Here is a 24848-nt window from a genome sequence, read left to right as displayed (position 1 = left end):
ATTTGGGAATTTGGGAATTTGGGAATTTGGGAATTTGGGAACTTGAGAATTTGGGAATATAGGAATTTGGGAATTTGGGAATTTGGGAATTTAAGAATTTAGGAATGTAGGAATTTAGGAATTTAAGAATTTAGGAATTTATGAATTTATGAATTTATGAATTTAGGAATTTGAGAATTTAGGAATTTGGGAATTAGAGAATTGAAGAATTTGGGGATTTGGGAATTTGGAAATTTGTGAATTTGGGATTTGGGAATTGAAGAATTTGGGGATTTGGGAATTTAGGAAATTGAGAATTTAGGAATTTAGGAATTTGGGAATTTGAGAATTTGGAAATTTAGAAATTTAGAAATTTAAGAATTTGGAAATTAGGAATTTAAGAAATTATGAATTTAGGAATTTGAGAATTTGGAAATTTGGGAATTTAAGAATTTGGGTATTTGGAAATTTGTGAATTTGGGAATTTAATAATTTAAGAATTTGGGAATTTGGAAATTTGTGAATTTGGGAATTTGGGATTTTGGTTATTTGAGAATTTTATAATTTGGGAATTTGGGCATTTGGGAATTTAAGAATTTGGGAATTTTGGAACTTAGGAATTTAGGAATTTGAGAATTTATGAATTAAGGAAATTGGGAATTTGGGAATTAAAGAATTTGGGGATTTGAGAATTTGTGAATTTGGGAATTCAGGAATTTGAGAATTTAGGAATTTGGGAATTTGAGAATTTTGGAATTTGAAACTTTGGGAATTTGTGAATTTGGGAATTTAAGAATTTGGGAATTTAAGAATTTGGGAATTTAAGAATTTGAGAATTTGGGAATTAAGGAATTTGAGAATTTAGGAATATGGGAATTTAAGAATTTGGGAATGTAAAAATTTGGGAATTTAGGAATTTGAGAATTTAGGAATTTGGGCATTTGGGAATTAAAGAATTTGGGAATTTAAGAATTAAGGAATTTGAGAATTTAGGAATATAAGAAATTAGGAATTTGGGAATTGAAGAATTTGGGGATTTGAGAATTTGGGAATTTGTTAATTTGGGAATGTTGGAATTAGTGACCTTGTTAATTTGGGAATGTGGGAATGTGGGAATTTAAGAATTTGGGAATTTTGGGAATTTGAGAATTACGGAATTTGGAAATTTGGGAATTTAAGAATATGGGAATTTGGGAAATTGGGAATTTAAGAATTTGGGAATTTGGGATTTTGGGAATTTGAGAATTTGGGAATTTAAGAATTTTGGAATTTAAGAACCAGCGAATTTGGAAATTTAAGGATTTGGGCATTTAGGAATTTGGGAATTTAAGAATTTGGGAATTTAAGAATTTGGGAATTAAGGAATTTGGGAATTTGGGAATTAATAAATTTGGGAATTTGGGAATTTAGGAATTTTGGAATTAAGGAATTTGGGAATTAGAAAATTTGGAATTTAAGAATTTGGAAATTTGGGAATTTGGGAATTTAAGAATTTGGGAATTCGGGAATTTAAGAATATGGGAATTTGAGAACTTGGGAATTTATGAATTAAGAAATTTATTAATTTGAGAATTAAGGAATCAAGGAATTTAGGAATTGAGAATTTGGGAATTTAGGAATTTGGGAGATTAGGAATTTAGGAATTTAGTAATTTAGGAATTTAAGAATTCAGAATTTAGGAATTTAGGAATTTAGGAATTTAGGAATTTAGGAATTTAGGAATTTAGGAATTTAGGAATTTAGGAATTTAGGAATTTAGGAATTTAGAATTTAGAATTTAGGAATTTAGGAATTTAGGAATTTAGGATTTAGGAATTTAGGAATTTAGGAATTTAGAATTTAGTAATTTAGAATTTAAGAATTCAGGAATTTAGGAATTTGAGAATTTAGGAATTTAAGAAAATAGGAATTTTTAAATTTTACAATTTTTAAATTTTTAATTTTTTGAATTTTTGAATTTTTCAATTTTTGAATTTTTGAATTTTCGAATTGTCGAATTTTCGAATTTTCGAATTTTCGAATTTTCGAATTTTCGAATTTTCGAATTTTCGAATTTTAGAATTTTAGAATTTAAGAATTTAAGAATTTAAGAATTTAAGAATTTAAGAATTTAAGAATTTAAGAATTTAAGAATTTAAGAATTTAAGAATTTAAGAATTTAAGAATTTAAGAATTTAAGAATTTAAGAATTTAAGAATTTTAGAATTTTAGAATTTTAGAATTTTAGAATTTTAGAATTTTAGAATTTTAGAATTTTAGAATATTAGAATTTTAGAATTTTTGATTTTTAGAATTTTAGAATTTTAGAATTTTAGAATTTTAGAATTTTAGAATTTTAGAATTTTAGAATTTTAGATTTTAAATTTTAGAATTTTAGAATTTTAGAATTTTAGAATTTTAGAATTTTATAATTTTAAATTTTAGAATTTTAGAATTTTAGAATTTTAAATTTTAGAATTTTAGAATTTTAAATTTTAGAATTTTAAATTTTAGAATTTTAGAATTTTAAATTTTAAATTTTAGAATTTTAGAATTTTAGAATTTTAGAATTTTAGAATTTTAGAATTTTAAATTTTAGAATTTTAGAATTTTAAATTTTAGAATTTTAAATTTTAGAATTTTAGAATTTTAGAATTTTAGAATTTTAGAATTTTAGAATTTTAGAATTTTAGAATTTTAAATTTTAGAATTTTAGAATTTTAGAATTTTAGAATTTTAAAATTTTAAATTTTAAATTTTAGAATTTTAAATTTTAAATTTTAGAATTTTAGAATTTTAAATTTTAGAATTTTAGAATTTTAAATTTTAGAATTTTAGAATTTTAGAATTTTAAATTTTAAATTTTAAATTTTAAATTTTAGAATTTTAGAATTTTAGAATTTTAAATTTTAAATTTTAGAATTTTAGAATTTTAAATTTTAAATTTTAAATTTTAGAATTTTAAATTTTAGAATTTTAAATTTTAGAATTTTAAATTTTAGAATTTTAAATTTTAAATTTTAGAATTTTAAATTTTAAATTTTAAATTTAAGAATTTAAATTTAAGAATTTAAGAATTTAAGAATTTAAGAATTTAAGAATTTTAGAATTTTAGAATTTTAGAATTTTAGAATTTTAGAATTTTAGAATTTTAGAATTTTAGAATTTTAGAATTTTAGAATTTTAGAATATTAGAATTTTAGAATTTTTGATTTTTAGAATTTTAGAATTTTAGAATTTTAGAATATTAGAATTTTAGAATTTTTGATTTTTAGAATTTTAGAATTTTAGAATTTTAGAATTTTAGAATTTTAGAATTTTAGAATTTTAGAATTTTAGAATTTTAGATTTTTAGAATTTTAGAATTTTAGAATTTTAGAATTTTAGAATTTTAGAATTTTAAATTTTAGAATTTTAAATTTTAAATTTTAGAATTTTAAATTTTAGAATTTTAAATTTTAAATTTTAGAATTTTAGATTTTTAAATTTTAAATTTTAAATTTTAGAATTTTAGAATTTTAAATTTTAAATTTTAGAATTTTAGAATTTTAGAATTTTAGAATTTTAGAATTTTAAATTTTAGAATTTTAGAATTTTAGAATTTTAGAATTTTAAATTTTAGAATTTTAAATTTTAGAATTTTAGAATTTTAAATTTTAGAATTTTAAATTTTAGAATTTTAGAATTTTAGAATTTTAAATTTTAAATTTTAGAATTTTAGAATTTTAAATTTTAAATTTTAGAATTTTAGAATTTTAGAATTTTAGAATTTTAGAATTTTAGAATTTTAGAATTTTAGAATTTTAGAATTTTAGAATTTTAGAATTTTAGAATTTTAGAATTTTAAAATTTTAGAATTTTAGAATTTTAGAATTTTAGAATTTTAGAATTTTAGAAGATTAGAATTTTAGAAGATTAGAATTTTAGAATTTTAGAATTTTAGAATTTTAGAATTTTAGAATTTTAGAATTTTAGAATTTTAGAATTTTAGAATTTTAGAATTTTAGAATTTTAGAATTTTAAATTTTAAATTTTAGAATTTTAAATTTTAGAATTTTAGAATTTTAAATTTTAGAATTTTAGAATTTTAGAATTTTAGAATTTTAGAATTTTAGAATTTTAGAATTTTAGAATTTTAGAATTTTAAATTTTAGAATTTTAGAATTTTAGAATTTTAAATTTTAAATTTTAGAATTTTAGAATTTTAGAATTTTAGAATTTTAGAATTTTAGAATTTTAGAATTTTAGAATTTTAGAATTTTAGAATTTTAGAATTTTAGAATTTTAGAATTTTAGAATTTTAGAATTTTAGAATTTTAGAATTTTAGAATCTTAGAATTTTAGAATTTTAGAATTTTAATATTTTAGAATTCTTGAATTTTAGAATTATTTTTTTTTTGAATTTTAGAAATTGAGAATTTAAGAATTGTAGTATTTTATGATTTTAGAATTTCAGAATTTAATTATTTATGGATTTCAGAATTTTACAATTTAATGTTATGATTTAAGAATTTTGAAATTTCTAGAACTTAGGAATTTAGAATTAAAAAAAGAATTTAAGTATTTTAGAATTTTAGTATCTTTGAATTTTAAAATTTTAGAATTTAACCATTTAGGGTTTTAAGGATTTAAGAATATTGAAATTATAGAATTTAAGAATCTTATAATTAAGAATTTCCGATATTTAGGTTTAGAGAATTTTAGGAATTTGTGATTATAGAATATTAGAAATTAGAATAGAATTAGAATAGAATTAAAGAAATTTAGAAGTGTTTTGTGGTGGTAGAGTGTAACAAAGTGAGTGTGGGTTTTCAGCGCCTTCCGCACGACCGAAGAGCTTGACCGAGATCGCTTCCAGGATGCCGACGGAGCTCGAGTTCGGTAGATGCGCCTTATTGTCCAACAACCCAGACTGGTACGCGGATGATGTTGGCCGCCCGGCCCGTCGTCGTGGTTCAATTCTGGTGGAAGAGGTCGGTGTCGGAGCCTGTGGCGAATGAAGGTCGATTAGATCGATCGATTACGAATTTTGGGAGATTTTTTTCATTCAAATTTTACCTAGCTTCTCAGGGACGTATCTAAATCAGATTACTAGCCAGCCTATTCGCTCGTTGATGATTTCCTCCCGCTGCACAACCACATCATCCTCGGTTTCCGGTGGTGGGTGAGTTTGAGGAGGAGGAGGAGGAGGAGGAGGAGGAGGAGGAGGAGGAGGAGGAGGAGGAGGAGGAGGAGGAGGAGGAGGAGGAGGAGGAGGAGGAGGAGGAGGAGGAGGAGGAGGAGGCGCAGCTTCGTGGAACGTCTCGCCTCGTGATGAATTCGGCGGGTCAGCGTGGTTCTGTGTAAGCAGATCTGCGCGATCTGCCATCTGGAAGAGGTAGCGTCGCCAAATTTACTACACTTTTTGGAAGCACGATTTGATGGCATTGGACGCTACTCGTGGTGCGAAGCCCGAATCCGTCCTCTTTCGATTCCGCTGTCCGTGTCCACTTTGGCTTAAGAGTAACCTACCTACGGGCCGGGCTCCGCTAAACTCAACGCCGCTAGCTTCAGCACCGACATTTCCTTCTTGTCCGATACACCGGCCAGCTGCGTTCGGTCGGTCGGTCCTTGCATGAGCCTTCCTTGCGGTCATCGCGATCGCCCCGGGGCCCTCCGGAATCGCCGGAACAGCAGGCTTCAGTGTCGACGGAACAATCTCTGGAGGGCAGGGCAGGTACTTTCGCCACCGGTTCCAACGCGCACCAAGTTTTTGGCCAGCACTCGAAAAAAAAACAAACATAAACAAACTGTCGCACTCACAGTCGTCCGTGTGGAATTGGGTTGCGTTTGACAGTTGTTACGCTTGAAAAAACTTTGAGGAAATCGAGGAACGTTTTCGAAAACAAAATGTTTCGAAAGTGATGAAAATGTTGTCGTTTTTGAAAACATATGAAACAAAATCGAAAACAAACGATGTTCTCGATTTCAACACAATTTGGTTTCGGTATTGCGGACCGGATTTCTATCCGTGTGGTTGTCAATATCCAAGGGGCCGTCGAGGAAGAGAATCATCAGTTTACATAACGATGCAAAATGAAGATTCGATTGAAAATATTTTTTTCTTGATACCCAGCTATGGGAGAGAATCATGGCAACGTCGATCAAACAAAAACAAACTAATGTCAAACACCCTTCAAAGCATCGTTTCGCCAAGAAAAATGTCTATGCAAGCCACGAGAAAGTGAAATAATTGACAACCGGAAGAGATTTTTAAAGCAAACAGAATCCAAGGGACCGTCGAGGAAGAGATCCTTCAAGCAAGGGAAAATATAGAGGAATGAAGATAACTGAAGTATGCAGATTGAAGGGACTGAAGAATTCATCGATAGATGGAGAATTATTGATATCGAGAAGATCGACAGCCAGAGAGTCGACTGTAGTATGTATAAGATTTGTAATAACGCAATGTTTTCCTAACAATTTACATAACATACACATAACTTTTAACTAATGTACCTACAGTAGGTTCTATGGAACAAAAAAATAACAATAATAACATTACATTATTTTTTTTTTCGTGACGGTGCGCATGTACGTAAAAGACCATAGATATGTTTTCATCTAACAAATGTTACAAAAAAAATCAAACAAAATAATGGGTCATTCCGCAACAACTCACACAGCAATTGCCCCGACCCCTCTTCGATTTGCGTGAAACTTTGTCATCAGGGTAACTTTTGTCCCTGCTCACGAATCCGAGTTCCATTTTTTGATATCTCGTGACGGAGGGGCGGTACGACCCCTTCCATTAATGGACATGAAAAAAACACGTTTTTCAATAATTTCCAGTCTGAAATGATGATGATGATATAAGCTATTTCGAAGGTTATTTTTGCAATTTTTTTCCTTCTCTGTCCAATTCGTTCTCCTTAGCACCAGTAAACTCTCCCCCCATTTTGAACAAATCAGCTGTTGAAAGGTAGTCCATATCTCAGCTCAGGATAACAACTGCACCAATGTAATTGTTAAAGCAACCTAATAAAATTAAATGAAATTAAATGAAATGAAAAATTAAATGATGATGAGATGGAAATTTGATGTCAGAGGGACTTTTATATTTTAAATTCCGAAAAAAAAAACATATTTTTCATCAAAAAAAACACTTAAAAAGTTTTAAAAACTTTGCCATTTACCGTTACTCAACTGTTAAAAAATTGTAACTTGTCATTTAAAGGGAAATTTTATTTACTTTTCAAATCTATATGAACCCAGAAGGATCGTTTTTTCATGTAGAACAAAAATTTTCATTTTATAATTTCGTGTTTTTTCAAACTTTGCAGGGTTATTTTCTAGAGTGTAATATTATTCTACAATGTTGTTGAGCAGACAATTGGGTCCTAAAATGAAGCTTAGATTGCTGATATTATTGTTTACAGCGATAAAGCTTATTTTTCTAAGTACAATGACCCTTTGTACGACCACAAAGAGTTTAAAATGGATTTTTAAATCAATTTTGAAAAATTAACCTCGCGGTCCTTCTTGACAGAAAAGCTCCTACTTGACAGCTCGTTCCAAGGGGACCATAGTTAATCCATCGAAAAAATGTTGTCTTGTCAAAAAAAATTGCATTTAAATGAAAAAAAAAGTGGTCAGAAATGGTTTTTTATCGTGTTTTTTAACGTTGTACATAAAAATTGACATAGGGCTTTAGTACCCAATTGCAAAAAAAATTATCGCGAAAATTTGTCCGTCGTCGATCATAGGGACGTGGCGTTACATCGTGCTGCCACCTGGTTTTTTGAGGTGCAAGAGTGGAAAAGTGCTGAGTCATCGTCTAAAATTAGACGGCGTCCTATCTCGCCCAGCAAAATTAAGTCGATAAAGTAGTGATTACAAGCAATCCACTTATGTTTGTAAATCATTTTTTTGCAATTGTCTAGCGAAATTGTAAAATGAAAAATTTTGTTCCAAATGAAAAAATGACCCTTGGTTAATATAGATTCGAAAAGTACATTCAATTTGCTTAAAAATTACATGTTCCAGAAAGTTTTACAGTTGAGTAAGGCCGTTGCAATTTTTTTTCAAAATTATGTCCCTCAACTCTGACCAAAGTCGAGGGGGGGGGGGGTTCCATCATTAGTTTCCAAAATATCCAAGTATTGACGAAAATTTTATTTTTTGTGAAACTTAAGAGCCAGATTTTTGCTAAGGGGCACGCTGCTCGCATCGATGAGCTCCGATTTTGATGAAACTTTCAGCGTTTGTTGGTCTACACAAAAGATGAACTCATGCCAATTATGAGCCTTCTACGATGCGGGGAAGTGAGGTAAAATATCAATTCAAAATTTTGCAAAAATGTTTAAAAAAAAATAGGCCTAATTTTTAAAATGCTCATAACTCAAGTTTGATAATACGTAAACCTGCTCGCTTGGTTTCATTTGAAAGGTTTTTACATGCACTACAACTTCGACTTTGAATGACATCTGTCGGATACTTACTTCCAGAGATATTTACTAATTACTGAAAAGTCGTGATTTTTTTCAAAATTGTCGTATCTTTCTCAAAAACGTAGATACCACCATACCCTATGTGGCGAAATTGAGGCATGGCTTGTACTCCAAGTCTGCAATAAAAACTTTTTGATACCTCCGATTGTGGTAAAAAAATCAATAATTCTTTGAAAATCATTTTTTATTAATAAAATTTTACAATTCCACCAAACCCAAAACAATGTTTCTATATGAAATTGTTCTTGTTGAGTCTCAATTTTATAACCGAATATGTTTTACACGCTAGAGATATTAAATATGAAATAATTTGACATATATTTCAGCTTGTATGCCAAACTAATTCCAATAACTGTATTGAAAAAAATAAAAAAATGTTTGTGAATGCAAGCTGAAACTTTTTTTAAAACTATTATCTTTATTGCTGTTGTTACATTGAATTTAAATCCCCATTTATGACTTTTTGGAGATACTTTAATATAGGAGAAGGTGAGAAAATAAAAATGAGTAAAATTGAATTGAAAATGGATGTTAATGTCATTTCTCATTATGACCGCTAGGTCGCAAAGATGATCACAAAATGAACGCCAAAAAAACAGATGAAATAACAATCAAACTATGTAAACGTTTGTATCCGATGCAGGATGAGATGTATAAACTTTCAGCAGACATTTTTGTTGAATCAACCATTAGCATTGACAAAATCAAGAGAAGCAGGTGACATCACAAGTTTTAATGAATCCAGTATTTTATATTATAGCAAAGTTTGGTGTATTAGTAATCGGGAAACTCAACGCTTTGACCCCTATATGAAGCAGTACATGTTGGAATTGTTTAGTCTTGGGGAATTAACGGGCAAAATATTCACTGCTGCTGAAGTTTTCATAGCAATGCGTTCGAAAAGAGATTATTGAGAAATTTTTAAAAAGAATGATTGCAAATCAACTGAACGCGTGTACAATACATTTTCTAACCATTTTTTCACTGATTTTTTTTCAAATTCTGACTTGTAATTTCACTTTTTAAATTTCTTTTAACTTTTTTTGCCTCCCCTCGACCATAGCCAGAGTCAAATTGTTGGAATATCACGTCCAAAACGTTACAATTGATTGAAAGATAAATTTACGCCATTACATAAACTGTTCAGAATTCAAAATATTTAAAAAAAACTCTAAAATTGCAAAAAACACAAGAACATTTAACTAAATACCTTATTTCAAATACCTAAAACAATAAAATCAACAAAACTGAATGACAACTTTCATTTTCTGTTTTCTATTATTTTTTCAAATACCAAAAATTTCCAAAAAAATTACAGAAATTTAAAAAAAATCAAGTGATCGATGAACTTTTTAGAATTCTAAATTAAAATAGCGTAATTTATTTTTTCAATAACCAATTTTATACATTTAGCCCGTAAGCTCATTTGAGCTTCAAAGTTGCATTCAAAAACTTTCAGCACCCCAGTCCTAAAAAAAATGGTTTTTTTGAATGAAAACTGATGTTTTGCGCAAAGTCTTGTATCAAAATATGCCATATACAACATCTCCAGCGTATAAAACATATTCGGTGATAAAATTGAGACTCAACAAGAACAATTTCATATAGAAACATTGTTTTGGGTTTGGTGGAATTGTAAAATTTTATTAATAAAAAATGATTTTCAAAGAATTATTGATTTTTTTACCACAATCGGAGGTACCAAAAAGTTTTTATTGCAGACTTGGAGTACAAGCCATGCCTCAATTTCGCCACATAGGGTATGGTGGTATCTACGTTTTTGAGAAAGATACGACAATTTTGAAAAAAATCACGACTTTTCAGTAATTAGTAAATATCTCTGGAAGTAAGTATCCGACAGATGTCATTCAAAGTCGAAGTTGTAGTGCATGTAAAAACCTTTCAAATGAAACCAAGCGAGCAGGTTTACGTATTAATTAAAAATTAGGCCTATTTTTTTTTTTTTTTTTGAACATTTTTGCAAAATTTTGAATTGATATTTTACCTCACTTCCCCGCATCGTAGAGGGCTCATAATTGGCATGAGTTCATCTTTTGTGTAGACCAACAAACGCTGAAAGTTTCATCAAAATTGGAGCTCATCGATACGACTTCTAGAACAAAGCCGTGCCCCTTAGAGCAGTTCTCTAGGATTTCGGTCATTCGATATTTTTTGTATTTTTTAATCCGACTGAATTTTTTTTTGGTGCCTTCGGTATGCCCAAAGAAGCCATTTTGCATCATTAGTTTGTCCATATAATTTTCCATACAAATTTGGCAGCTGTCCATACAAAAATGATGTATGAAAATTCAAAAATCTGTATCTTTTGAAGGAATTTTTTGATCGATTTGGTGTCTTCGGCAAAGTTGTAGGTATGGATATGGACTACACTGAAAAAAGATACACGGTAAAAAAATTTGGTGATTTTTTTATTTAACTTTTGTCACTAAAACTTGATTTACAAAAACACTATTTTTAATTTTTTAATTTTTGATATGTTTTAGAGGACATAAAATGCCAACTTTTCAGAAATTTCAGGTTGTGCAAAAATCATTGACCGAGTTATGATTTTTTAATCAATACTGATTTTTCAAAAATCGAAATTTTGGTCGTAAAATTTTTAACTTCATTTTTGATGTAAAATCAAATTTGCAATAAAAAGTACTGTAGTGAAATTTTGATAAAGTGCACCGTTTTCAAGTTATAGCCATATTTAAGTGATTTTTTGAAAATAGTCGCAGTTTTCATTTTTAAAATTAGTGCACATGTTTGCCCAGTTTTGAAAAAAATATTTTTGAAAAGCTGAGAAAATTCTCTATATTTTGCTTATTCGGACTTTGTTGATACGACCTTTAGTTGCTGAGATATTGCAATGCAAAGGTTTAAAAACAGGAAAATTGATGTTTTCTAAGTTTCACCCAAACAACCCACCATTTTCTATCTTCAATATCTTAGCAACTAATGGTCCGATTTTCAATGTTAATATATGAAACAATTGTGAAATTTTCCGATCTTTTTGAAAAAAATATTTTCAAAATTTTCAAATCAAGACTAACATTTTAAAAGGGCATAATATTGAATGTTTGGCCTTTTTGAAATGTTAGTCTTGATTTGAAAATTCCGAAAATATTTTTTTCAAAAAGATCGGAAAATTTCACAAATGTTTCATATATTAACATTGAAAATTGGACCATTAGTTGCTAAGATATTGAAGATAAAAAATGGTGGGTTGTTTGGGTGAAACTTAGAAAACATCAATTTTCCTGTTTTTAAACCTTTGCATTGCAATATCTCAGCAACTAAAGGTCGTATCAACAAAGTCCGAATAAGCAAAATATAGAGAATTTTCTCAGCTTTTCAAAATATTTTTTCAAAACTGGGCAAACATGTGCACTAATTTTAAAAATGAAAAACTGCGACTATTTTCAAAAAGTCACTTAAATATGGCTATAACTTGAAAACGGTGCACTTTATCAAAATTTCACTACAGTACTTTTTATTGCAAATTTGATTTTACATCGAAAATGAAGTTGAAAAATTTTTACGACCAAAATTTCGATTTTTTGAAAAAATCAGTATTGATTAAAAAAATCATAACTCGGTCAATGATTTTTTGCACAACCTGGAAATTTCTGAAAAGTTGGCATTTTATGTCATCTAAAACATATCAAAAAATTAAAAATAGTGTTTTTTTGTAAATCAAGTTTTAGTGACAAAAAGTTAAATAAAAAAATCACCAAATTTTTTTTACCGTGTATTATTTTTTTCCAGTGTAGTCCGTATCCATACCTACAACTTTGCCGAAGACACCAAATCGATCAAAAAATTCCTTCAAAAGATACAGATTTTTGAATTTTCATACATCATTTTTGTATGGACAGCTGCCAAATTTGTATGGAAAATTATATGGACAAACTAATGATGCAAAATGGCTTCTTTGGGCATACCGAAGGCACCAAAAAAGTTTCAGTCGGATTAAAAAATACAAAAATTAAAATTGAAGAAAAAAGACCGATTTCGTAGAGAATTGCTCCTTAGCGAAAATATGGCTCTTAAAATTTTGGCGGTGCTGTACGTTGGAATTCCATAAAAATCTTTTTTTTTTAAACAAACCAACATGCTTAATATGATTATCATCGCAGAAAAAGCATTTTATATTGTTTTCAGTTGATTAGACTTCTATTTTCATACGTTTTTTTATATTTTGAGTACGCCACCAAATCGGGCGTCTTTTACATATTTCCCCTTTAGGACAAATTTTCACACAAATCGAAGAGGGGTCGGGGCAACTGCTGTGTGAGTTGGTGGAGAATTACCCCAATATAAAAAAAAGTTTAAAAATGCCCTGTTCAAAATTGACAAAATTCAAAACATTGTACGATTACATCTCGTATGATGTATAGGAGAGTATTATTACTATTATTATAAATAAAATCAACAAACAACAACAGCTGCTCTATAACTTACCAAAATCACCTAACAGATGGGTTTACCATAATTAAGACATAATAATTGTATGTTCAATTGATCCGAGTTGTATAACAGCACTATTTAAAATTAGAGTAAACAATGAAACAGAAGTGCATGAAAAAAAATAAAGCAAATGGAAAAAATAAAAATAAGAGCTAATTATTGACTTGAAGACAACTTATGAAGCATTGACAGAGTTTTACGACAATCGACGAGTAAACTACTAAAGCTTCTGTGTTCTCTTGTATTAAGCTGGTTTTTTTATTTAGCATAGCAGAGCGGCATCGTAATATATCGAATGGCCCGCAGTAACACTGAATGAAAAATAATCATTATTTTCACGAGATTGCAAACAAGCAGTTAAAACAGCAGTCTAAACCCGTCATCAAAGCAGTGAGCGGAAACTTTCCATCGATCATTTATCAATCACTCCTCTTGTGAATAGCTGGTAGCTTCTCACACACCATGGAGACACTAAACCAAGTGACTCATAATTTGACAAATTCATCGTTGTCTTTGCTTCTGAACTATGTTGTGAACATTTTCTTCAATGAATTTCATGGAACTTGTATCATCAAAACCAAAGACGAACCTCTTTATCAGAATGTGATTATTCCGTCAGTTATCATTACGATGGATCAAGATTTCAACACAATTTTCCGGCTGGGCATAGACACCGGATGTCAGGCGTTCATCGTCTATGGGAAAGCCATAGAACCGTTTCTAGACTCGTTTCTACCCGTGCACGATTCCGCTGATCAACGTTTTTCCGGCAAAAAGTTAATATCCGTTCTTAACTCTGACGACTTGAAAACTTTTGAACTTTTATTTTCTCACTCCTCTATCAAAGGTTAAAAGTTGCCTAGAGTGACATCCCTTTTATTCATACCAGTTTTAGATATTCCAGATATTTTGATAATTCTTGAAAACGCGAACAGTTCCATGCAACTCTACACAACACACATTGTAGGTGGCGGTTCTAGAGGACCATCGGTAGTCGAACCACGTGCGATTATCCCTCCTGACTACTTCCCCGATAAATCTAGAAATTTGAATGGCATCCCAATGCGATACCGTGCGATGATGTATCCCCCTTACACGTATTACGAGCAAACGGTGAGTTTTATCATGGGAACCAAAGCTTAAAAAAGAATTTTTACTTGAATTTTACAGATTCCGGAGCTGGCTAATGCCCAATACGATATCGATTACAGTGATCAAAATGTGCCTATAATGTTAGATGGTCACGAAAGCTTGGTTTTGGTGGAATTTTGCCAAAAGTATAACTGTTCAATTCAAGTATATCCAGGTAATTTGCATCAATTTTGAAGTTCATCATATGGTTTGAGTGTATATGATTTTGCAATTTTCTAGATGACTGGGGAACCGTACTCGAAAACGGAACAGCCACAGGAGCAATAGGAGCTGTTGCGAATCGCCAAGCAGATTTTGTTGTAGGTGCACTCTACTACTGGTAAGTTTGTAATTTGATGCAGGTCATTTAGTCGCATACCAATGTGAGATTAACACCTGCAGGGTTGAACCATACAAGCTATTGACCTACACGTTCCAACTCAGTCGTTCTGGGGTCAACGTGCTCGTACCAAGCCCGCAGATGCTGCCTCCATGGCAAACACCTTTTCTGTCCTTCACTAGTCATCTGTGGATTGCTGTATCGGTGGTATTTTGCATTGGAGTCGGTTCTGTTTGGCTGGTGGAAAAAATCCGTCACAAAATGGTCACTCAAAGCAGCGGAAGATCTAAAACATTCAGCGACTCCGTACTCACCATAACCGGATTCTTTATGGAACAAAATGCTTCGATGCACAACGATTTGATAGCGTGTATCTTTCTGTACACATCGTTACTTTTTGCGGGATACATGGTTAGTAACAAGTACGGAGCTGGACTAGCCTGTGTGATGACAATTCCCCTGTACGAAAAGTCCATCGAAACCCCCAAAGACCTAGCGGACAGTGGTATGCTTTGGGGAGCTGAAGTAGTAGCCTGGGTGAACTCATTTACGTTAGCCAGCGAAGTAAGAACTTTTAGATGAGTACATCATTAACGCTTAAATTACATTTTAAATTGTGCTTTCCAGTCCTACCTGCAAACACTGGTGAAAAACTACCGCGTAGAAGATCTGGACCACCTGAAACAACTAGCAAAAACTCGCGATTTTGGTTTCGTCGGAGAACACAGCGAGTTTGGACACTTTGTACCGACGGAATTTCTCGACGAGGAAACTTCCAGGCAAAAAAGACTGCTGTCGAAAGATCTGCTCTGGCAAAGCTGTACCGCGTACGTGTCCAAGACGTGCCCCTTCAAATCTCGGCTCAACGACCTCATCATGGAAATCCGCCAGTCGGGCGTCCAACACTTCTGGGAACTTCGGGTTAGTCCGGTCAGCTATTATTTCTCTCATGCAAAAAAAAAGTTTTTGATTACTTTTAGGCAGTGAACAGATATCTGGGTACAAACCTCCAGCGGAACATTCTAAGGGGGCATCTTTTCGGCACGGACAGTGAAGCTGAAATTCTAACTGTGTCACATTTTCTGGGTGCATTTTTCCTCCTTACTTTGGGGCACGTTTCTGGATTTCTATTTTTGTTCGCGGAATTACTCTCATCGAAATTTACCATGAAAAAATGAACAATATCTGTTGAGTTGGTGTCTGACACTAGCTTTTATGACAGCAAGAATAAATGCTACGTGTAAAACTACTTTGTGTTAAATTATTGTACTTTTTAGAAGCCGGATCTCACTTATATTCATGTCTGGAGTTTTTTTTTTAAATGGTCCAATAAACCAAATTTCCAATTTTTGTTTTTTGGGTGTTTTTGAAACCGCCTTGAGTCAGGGGTATTAAAAAACACCCAAAAAGCAAAAACTGAAAACTTGGTTTATTGGACCTTTTAAAAAAAACTCCAGATGTGTACTATGTCCAGATCCATCATGCGACACATAGTTGGTTAGGTAATCGCAAGACCTTTTTATCGAGTCTAAAACATTAAAGATCCGGGAACCCTGTCTCAAGTTATGACTACTTATGTGATATTTATGTACTTTTTTGAAGCAGGATCCTGATTTTCTATGAAATTTGTGTCCAAACCCATCTTATCAGCATGTTGCATACAAGCAAACATTGCATGCAATATGTGGGAGTAGCGAACAGCATTAATTCTCCATATTAGCTTTGGAGAAAAACCATTCGGCCCTGTCTAAATATTTTTGAAACAATCAAAGTTCACGTATTTCTGGGGACCCCAAGCTTTATGCTTCCTCTCGATTTGAGCCTGCGCAGAAATTTTGTTGGTCGGTGTAAGTGGTGCTCTGTATTCTAAACAGTTTGCAATTGATTTCACTTTTTTTTTTTTTTTCAATGAAAAAAATCTATTCCAGACATCCCCCCCCCCCCCATTTTTGGAAAATAAATTAAGGGGGAACCTTAACAGATTTGGCAAAAAATTCGGCAACGATATCATTTTTCAATCTTTGTGTAATAATTGCTTGATAGAGATTGATCGCAGCAACCGGTGCGCGAGGTTGAACTTTTTTTTCGCTCTGCGTCATTTTTCCCAATTTTGGAATTTCGGGTCTGAAGAAAAAGTTAATTTTGTGTTTAAGTCGTCGGGAAGTGAAGTGGTTTTCTCACATCCGGCCTGGATGGATCGCGGTGCTGGAGGAGGACGGTTCAATCAAGGACGTGTGCTCGTTCCAGGGCGGCCGTCAAAAAACCCGGTAGGCCAGGGTGGTGATGGGTTCGACCGGAACCGGAAGCATGTGAGACCTGGCCCGAGTTTGAGAGCGCAGAAAGTTAGGCAGCCCTCGGTCACAGCATGAACGGTCCCCGTCGGGGCACGGATTAGTGCGCCGGCAGCGTTTTTCGTGGCAAGTTCCCTAAGAGATGGAAAAGGAGGACGACGGAGGCAAGCAGAAGCAGCCCAAGCGGTAACTGGCATATTTCGCCGCGTGCTTACCATAGCAAATCTGGTGTCCGCTGTTGTTACAAGCCCCCTGAAGACGTTTGAAGAGAAGTTAACTGGTGAGCTCGTTCTATTTATGAGACATCCATTCTTTCATATATTCTGACATACACACACGACATTCAAGACAACCACACCAAATTATTACTATAAAGGAGCGGCCGTGGCTGACTGGTTACGTCGTTCGCTTTGTAAGCGAATGGTCATGGGTTTGATTCCCATCTGCTCCCAACGAGAAATTTAAGGAAATATAAATTCTTGAAGCTCTGAACATGAACGAAAATTCAAAGTTGCTCGAGTCGGGGTTCAATTCCCCGTCGTTTGGGTTGGTAAGCAAAAATGCCACTACGGCTTGGTGAGCTATGACTGGAATAAGAATATTGTTACTACCAACTAAATACGTGCTGGGTCTTTGTCCATTTGACAAGGGTCCGGAAGTTCTAAATAACGTTTGAATCCGATTGATGCAAACGTTCTTCAGGGCGGGGCTTGTCGATTCAAGCTGAGGTACCTCGCGCTCGGCTAGCCAGCGTAGAAATGGGTCACCGAAGCTCGGCAGAGCTAACACCATCTAAATGCCTATGCGAGTTATTTGCATGTATAGAATGTAAATCTAAAATACATGGAAACAACTCAATTTGTAAGAAGCGACCGCGTGGTTCCGTTTGGTTGGTTGCACACACACACGCACACACACTTTGTGTAATAATTGCTTGATATCCGAGAATTGCTCTGTCATGTTATTAATCTTCAAGATTTAGTTGTATAAAAAAGATAGACTCTTGACACGTGCTACACATGTTATTGTTAAATATTAAATTACATTCTCAGCGATTTGCTTAGTCATGTTGTCACAATTCAATATATATTTAAAAAAAAACAAGGTTCTTTGGCACGTGTTACAAACATTATTGAAATCTATGTTTATAAAAATGCTGTGTATTTTGTAATAAATACATTGAGCGGTCATGGCACTTCAAAATAAATAATCAAACCAAAGACAAATAGAAAAAAACTTGAGATCTGATTTAAGTATACATTTCCAGGTATTCATATCCACAAAGGCACATCTGTTTATTGGTGACACACCGATAATATCAATGAGAACATTTACGTTGACCGATAAAATCAGAATGATCAAAACGAGCACGCAATCAAATGTGCATTAATGCCAACGTACTCGACTACTTTCAAAAGATTTCCTTCCGCATACCTTCAGTTTCGATTCTACAATGAACACATCAAGCTTTTTCCAACATTTTGATACTTCAGATTATTCCTATGTTGCGAACTTTTTCAATAATTTAATACTGTCACATTTCTCAGCTTATTACTGCTTCTGCATAATTCAACCGGTTGATTTCGATGTATTTTTCAACGTGGAAAGTCCCTCAATGGTCATCACAGAGGATCAGCAGTTTTTGCATCATTTCCAAAATGGCGTTGACGGTGGATGCCAGGCCTTTATCGTCCAAGGGGAATCTGCAATCTTTGGATTTTTGGATGCCTTTTTTGAAGTTCACGAGCTTTCAGAACAACGAACCTCCAGCAAGAAGCTGGTCGCAGTAGTGGAAAACTTTGACTCGATTGAACGAATTTGCAACCATTCAGCTATAACCGAACTACCAGATGTATTATTCGTGGTGTTGTTGCGCGAAAGGAACTCGGATGTCCAGCTGTTTACAACCGAAACGTTCAGCGACGGTTCAAGAGGATCAAAGATCACCCGAATAGTTCCTGTGACGGATGAAAACTACTTTCCTGAAAAGGGTGCCGACTTCAAAGGTGTACCGATTCGGATGCGTACCTTGGATTACCCTCCCTTCTCGTATTATGAGGAAACGGTACGATTTGAACTTTCCTGAACGTTCTGAATGTAAAGTTGTTTCTTTCGTTAGACGCTCGATAAGGCCAATGCTCGTTACGACCCACAGTACGGGACGCCCGACACTCCACTGCTGGTTGATGGCCAAGAACCTTTGATACTGGTGGAATTTTGTCGATTATACAACTGCACCATTGAGGCCTTTTTCGGTATGATTTTTAATAGAAACGCTATCACGAAATTACTTTCAATGATCCTTCAGATGAGGATGAGCTTTGGGGAGAGGTCTTCGAGAACCACACGGGCACCGGAATGCTTGGAGCGGTACTTAGACGAGAGGCCGACTATGCCGTGGCTGCCATCTATTGCTGGTAGGATTGAATTGACGATCTTCTTTCTCCTTAAAAATAATAATTTTATACTTCTAGGGAAGAGCCATATAGATTCGTTACGTATACCGCACCCTTGAGTAGATCCGGTATCACCGTGCTTGTCCCCAAACCGCAATTACTCGCACCATGGCGAACTCCTTTGCTGTCGTTTAGCAGCATGCTTTGGCTTGCCGTTGGGGCAGCGTTCTGTCTGGGAATCTTCGCAGTCTGGATCAGCGATGGCATTCGAGTTCGTGTGACCGGATCCAACGGTCAAGCTAAAACATTCAGCGACTCTGTGCTGGTCCTCACCGGATTCTTCATGGAGCAAGGTTCGGACATGCATAACGATTTGATGTCCAGCATATTCCTCTATTCGACGTTACTTTTCGCTGGATTCATGATCGGCAACATGTACGGAGCCGGACTGGCAAGTACCATGACAATCCCTCAGTATGAAAAACCGATTGATACCACGTATGATTTGGCTGCGAGTGGAATGCTGTGGGCTGCAACTGCTGTGAATTGGATACTTTCCATCATGACTTCAACGCAGGTGAGCATTCTATTTAATTAATATAACGTTTAAAAAACAAAACTTATTCTAGCCCCACCTCCAAACACTTGTTGAAAACTACAGAATATTAGACACTGAGGAATTGATTGAACACCGGACCAAACGTGATCTCGGCTACGTCGGCGAGCGCAGCGAATTCGACCACTTTAGTCCGGTTGACTTTTTGGACGAGGAATCTTCCCTGCTGTTGCAACTGCTGAAGGATGATCTGTTCTGGCAGACCTGCATCGCAGCCATTACCAAAACTTGGCCCTTCAAAGAGCGCTTGAACGATCTTATCATGAGGGTTGACCAGTCAGGCATTCAGTACTACTGGGAGGCACAGGTTGGTTGATTCTTTTGAAGCTATAATGATAAATTACTATATACTACTTTGTTTCACAGACCGTAGTCCGATACATGAACACCAAAATTCAGCGCAACCTACTGTACAGCAGACAGATGGAGACCGAGGGTGAGGCGGAAGTTTTGACAGTGTCGCACTTTTTGGGTGCATTCATGATTCTTGGGTTTGGATCTACGTTTGGTACAGCTGTGTTTGTATTTGAAACATTTGTACACTACAAGTTTAAATCATCAAATAAATAGACACAATTCTTGAACTTTTTAAATTGTATTCACTGTTCGTACTCCCAAATCAAAGACTTGTCATGCTGATTGTTTTGTTTTTGTTTATCTTCTTCTTGGAATCGCTTGTGCAAAAGAAGTGCAGAAAATCGGCCAGTCAACTCAATTCCGTTTCATACGCAGCAACCGATTCCGTGTATCGTCACAAGCAATACCTTATCACGACACCTTAGGTAAGGCGACCTATGGAATGTTAACATTCAACTTAAAATGTTAACATTAAGTTAAGAAATAGCCACTGAATCCGCTTTGTAAATGCGGCCTGATACTCTTCATAGAAAAAATGATACTTTTTTGCAATTCCGCTGTGAAACTGTCAGCTTTTCCTGTTCTTATGGAGAAACGAAACGGACTATTTTTTCCTACAAAAAATAACAGAATGGAAAATTAATACCTTTCAAAACCAGTGCTGAAAAAATCTATTTTGCAGCGCTGAAATGGGTGCTTAAAAGTTGAACTTTTCAAAACCATTATCGAAAAAAAAAATGTACGACTCGTGCTGAAAAAATCTTCTTTTTGCAACTTGTTGAATAAACTACTATTTAACTTACACTTTCTCAAGTTTCAGTCGGTAAATGGACATCAAAAATAAAGTTGTCGTTTTGCTTTCCTCACATCAATGAGGAAAGGCTATAAAATCACTCGAAAAATGAACTTCTTTATTCGACCTCGTAGACCCACCTTCACATATACCTATCGAACAAATGTCTGTGCGTGTGTCTGGATGTGAGTCCGTGCACCGAAAAATATGCACTCGATTATCTCCGGACTGGCTTAACCGATTTGGACCGTTTTGGTCTCATTCGATCCGTCTTGGGGTCCCACAAGACCCTAGTTAATATCATGAAGTTTAGAAAAGTACTTCAAAAGTTATGCTGAAAAAACTATTTTAGCTCAATTTCGGAAGATTGTAAAAAGGGTGGTTTTTGTAAGAGAACCCGTCATGCTATACATTTTTGGAAAGGTATTTGGAAGACCTTTCCAACGCGTTGAAAAGGTTGAAGATCTGACAACCCCATCAAAAGTTATGAGCGCTTAAGTGTTATTTATACACTTTTTTGAGGGCGGATCTCAAATATTTTGATGAAAAAGTTGTCCGGATCTATCATGCGACCCATCGTTAGATAGGTAATCAAAGGACCTTTCAGACAAGCCCAAATGATTGAAGATCTGAGAACCTTATCAAAAGTTTTAAGTACTCTAGTGTTTTTAATACAATTTTTGAGGCCGGATCTCAGATATTTTGATAAAAATAAGAGATATTTATACACTTTGTTGAGGCTGTGTAGTGTATTCACTTATATTGCGAGGAAGGCACTAACCACCTTAAGGTGGATAAAGTAATGTTTTTTTACTTTAGATGACGCATATACTATCAATCTTGTCAGATGATGTTGCTTCCCTTTTTTGTGTGTATGAAGTTACTATTTCGCCCTGTCCCGCAAACGAAGCGATCATTAAAATCTTTGCCTTCTATGAAATAAATTAGTCATTGTTAAGTCTCACCGGATTGTTTCATAATTCAAAATGATTATCCTGAGATTGGCTCAATCAATCAGATTCCCATATGATGAAACACAATGAACATTAATGCGGTTCAAATTTTAATTTCATTCCCATTAATTAATCCAGGAAAAGTTCTTTGATATTAATTTGACACAAAATTATTTAAATAACCCATACAAAGCAATTTGTTACTAAAACTAGTAGGTAATCAGAAATACCGCACACAAAGATATGCTTCTCTACAGATTGTTCCAGCCGGTTTGTATTACATAAATTGAAGCCAGTCCCTTAAATTCATTTATTATTAACTCATAATTGAGAGCTGGATAAAAACAATAACGCAACAAAAGGCAAAACATTGCAAGATCGTCATTTGATATCCTTACCAGCCCTTCAATGGATCTTCTTGCAGTTGATGCGTTCCCCAACTCGACAATTGTGCAAGGTTTGACCATAGTAAACATTCTTGCACTAACGTTCTTCTCCGAGTACTTTGCAGTGTGCATAATCAAAGTGCCCAATGAGGACCTCCTTCTCAGCGAGTCCATACCGGTGCTCATCATCACCGTGGACTCGGAATTCAACGCGACGTTCCAACAGGGAGTGGACGGCGCCTGTCAAGCGTTTATAGTATCCGAAAAGGCCTTCATTTTGTTCTTGGACTTGTTCGTTTTCGTGCACGATCGCTCGGACCAGCGCTCGCCGGGTAAGAAGTTCATTGTCGTTATGGATTCAACTGACCGAGTTAAGCTCGAGCAGCTGACGGATCATCCGAATATTCTGGAGGTACCGGAGGTACTTTTCGTTTGCCCGGATGAGCCGAACGGTTCGATCGAGTACCACACTACCGACATCTCCAACAATGGCTCTCGGAGTACGTGGAACGTCAAAATTGTTCCGATCACGCCTCCGGACTACTTCCCGGACAAGTTCCGGAACATGCAGGGGTATCCGATCCGAGTGATCGCCTGCTCGTACCCTCCGTTTGTACACTATGAACAGTCGGTATGTTTTAAGAGTTTTCTATGTGAGTTCTTTGAAAGATATGACATGTTTAATTTAAGACTACCGAAAAGGCAAATGCTCGCTACGATCCCAAATATATGAAGGAAGATCTACCCTTATTCATGGATGGAACCGAGCCCATATTAATACTGGAGTTTTGCCGGATACACAATTGTACCGTGGAGGGGTCTTTCGGTGGGTTACGGTTCAACCGTAAATCAAAGTAATGGCATTGGGATTGATAACGCTCTTTCCAGATGAGACAGCGTACTGGGGTGAAGTCTTTGAAAATCGCACTGGAACGGGTCTTCTGGGAGCAGTGATTGAACGACGAGCTGATATAGCCGTGGCTGCTGTCTACTATTGGTAATTCTATGTTAAATTAATCAGATCGATATTTAAATCTGTCTTAATCCAGGAGAAGAGCATACGACTACGGAACCTACACCCACCAGATGAGCCGATCTGGGATCACCGTTTTGGTTCCAAAGCCACGACTTCTGGCTCCTTGGCGGACTCCTTTTCTGTCCTTCACCGGATCACTGTGGATCGCAGTCTTCGTAACATTTATTGTTGCTACCGTGGCAGTGTGGTTGATCGAGGGAGGTCGCTACAAGCTTCTACAGCCTCCGAACGAAACGCCAATCACGATGAGCGATTCCCTGTTGACGATGATCGGCTTCTACATGGAGCAAAGTGCCCGCATGCGTACCGACATGGTGTCGTGTATCTTTCTGTTCACGTCGCTTCTATTTGCCGGATTCATGGTAGGCAACAGCTACGGTGGAGGTTTAGCCGGGGTAATGACTGTGAAGCAGTACGAGAAACCCATCGACACTACGAAGGATCTGGCGGCAAGCGGGCTTCCGTTCGTAGGAGTAGCCTTGTCGTGGATATATTCAATTCTTTACTCAACTCAGGTTGTTCAATTACACGTGGTATCCTACTCAATGATAAGAAGAGCATTTCCGTACATTTTCAGCCCCATGTCCAAACTCTGGTCAAAAACTACCGAATCGTCGACGAGGACTACCTGGTCGATCACAGCAAAACACACGACGTGGGATTCTGCGTGGAGCAGTCTGAGTACGGCCACTTTGTGCCGTCCTCGTTCGTTGACGTGGAAGCGTCCACCATGCTGCAGAAGCTCAAGGATAACCTGTACTGGGAAACCGTAGCGGCGCTGGTGACAAAAACCTGCCCCTTCAAGCAACCGTTCAACGATCTGATCATGAAAGTGAAGCAGACGGGCGTTCAGCACTACTGGGAGCTGCAGGTAAGAGTGGAATTCCATACAGATTCAGGTATTCCTACGGTTGAACTATTTCTTCCCAGACCGTGAATCGCTACCTGCAGACTACGGTGCAGAAGAACATCATGGGCGCCCGCCAAGCCGGTGGTGACGATGAAGTTATAGCGCTTACCGTTTCACACTTCTTGGGAGCTTACCTTATTTTGGCAATTGGATGTGGCTTAGCAACGGTTGCATTTGTACTAGAGGCACTGCATTCTCGATTTAGTGGAAATTCAAGACAATTATTCAAACGAAGGGTCAATATGACCGTGACATGAATATTTGAAAGATTTCTCTCAAATCTTTTACACATTGTAACATCAATGCTACACACTTTAATTACATTTAATAAGCGGTAGTTCACCAAGGTCACTGTCATTCTATGTCACAGATTTAATATGGTTCATGCAAGAAACTGTCATTGTCAAGTTACACATAATTGGAGGAAAAGCTGTGGAATTTTTTGACTTCTCTAGAAAATTAATGTCCTTCTTCTAACAACTTCGAGAACATAGTTAAGTCAGGGATATAAGGAAACGCACGTCATCATATTTAATAAAATTATTATGCAGTACAAAGACTCACAACTACGCATCAAAATAGAATTAACTGCATTAATCAAACCAGTTCAATGTTAATCGCGTGGAAAGTTTTAAATTACCATCCAATTGTCAACTTCCCAATAAAAGCTACGCACAAAGCTGCACAAGACGCATTCTAGTGGCGGCTCTTCGCAACCT

The 24848-nt window shown here is 34.8% G+C and overlaps 2 protein-coding genes across 2 annotated transcripts; both read left to right on the top strand.

The window, feature by feature from the left end:
- Window positions 1-13948: 13948 nt before the first annotated feature.
- On the top strand, window positions 13949-20281 carry LOC6050675. The gene is made up of 12 exons (XM_038260748.1): window positions 13949-14033; window positions 14091-14226; window positions 14292-14391; window positions 14454-14955; window positions 15019-15312; window positions 15372-15560; window positions 18088-18747; window positions 18802-18937; window positions 18991-19099; window positions 19157-19655; window positions 19708-20001; window positions 20061-20281. Exons 1-12 carry the CDS (start codon window positions 13983-13985, stop codon window positions 20262-20264), a joined length of 3174 nt encoding a protein of 1057 aa, XP_038116676.1. The 5' UTR covers window positions 13949-13982; the 3' UTR covers window positions 20265-20281.
- A 1309-nt stretch (window positions 20282-21590) lies between these two features.
- On the top strand, window positions 21591-24808 carry LOC119768740. The gene is made up of 6 exons (XM_038259665.1): window positions 21591-22814; window positions 22874-23009; window positions 23072-23180; window positions 23233-23734; window positions 23797-24090; window positions 24150-24808. The coding sequence occupies exons 1-6, from the start codon at window positions 22206-22208 to the stop codon at window positions 24384-24386; spliced, it is 1887 nt and encodes a 628-aa protein (XP_038115593.1). The 5' UTR covers window positions 21591-22205; the 3' UTR covers window positions 24387-24808.
- Window positions 24809-24848: the final 40 nt, after the last annotated feature.

This window comes from Culex quinquefasciatus, chromosome 3, assembly GCF_015732765.1.
Source record: "Culex quinquefasciatus strain JHB chromosome 3, VPISU_Cqui_1.0_pri_paternal, whole genome shotgun sequence".
Taxonomy (NCBI): domain Eukaryota; kingdom Metazoa; phylum Arthropoda; class Insecta; order Diptera; family Culicidae; genus Culex; species Culex quinquefasciatus.
The sequence above is the reverse complement of the archived record's forward strand: the minus strand, read 5'-3'. Positions and strand labels throughout refer to the sequence as shown.

Coding starts and splice junctions, on each gene's coding strand:
- LOC6050675 (XM_038260748.1), top strand. CDS start 13,983: ATGCGATACCGTGCGATGATGTATCCCCCTTACACGTATTACGAGCAA. Junction 15,313..15,371: donor AACACTTCTGGGAACTTCGG/GTTAGTCCGGTC, acceptor GATTACTTTTAG/GCAGTGAACAGATATCTGGG. Junction 15,561..18,087: donor TCTCATCGAAATTTACCATG/AAAAAATGAACA, acceptor CAACGTACTCGA/CTACTTTCAAAAGATTTCCT.
- LOC119768740 (XM_038259665.1), top strand. CDS start 22,206: ATGGATCTTCTTGCAGTTGATGCGTTCCCCAACTCGACAATTGTGCAA. Junction 22,815..22,873: donor TTGTACACTATGAACAGTCG/GTATGTTTTAAG, acceptor GTTTAATTTAAG/ACTACCGAAAAGGCAAATGC. Junction 23,010..23,071: donor TACCGTGGAGGGGTCTTTCG/GTGGGTTACGGT, acceptor CGCTCTTTCCAG/ATGAGACAGCGTACTGGGGT.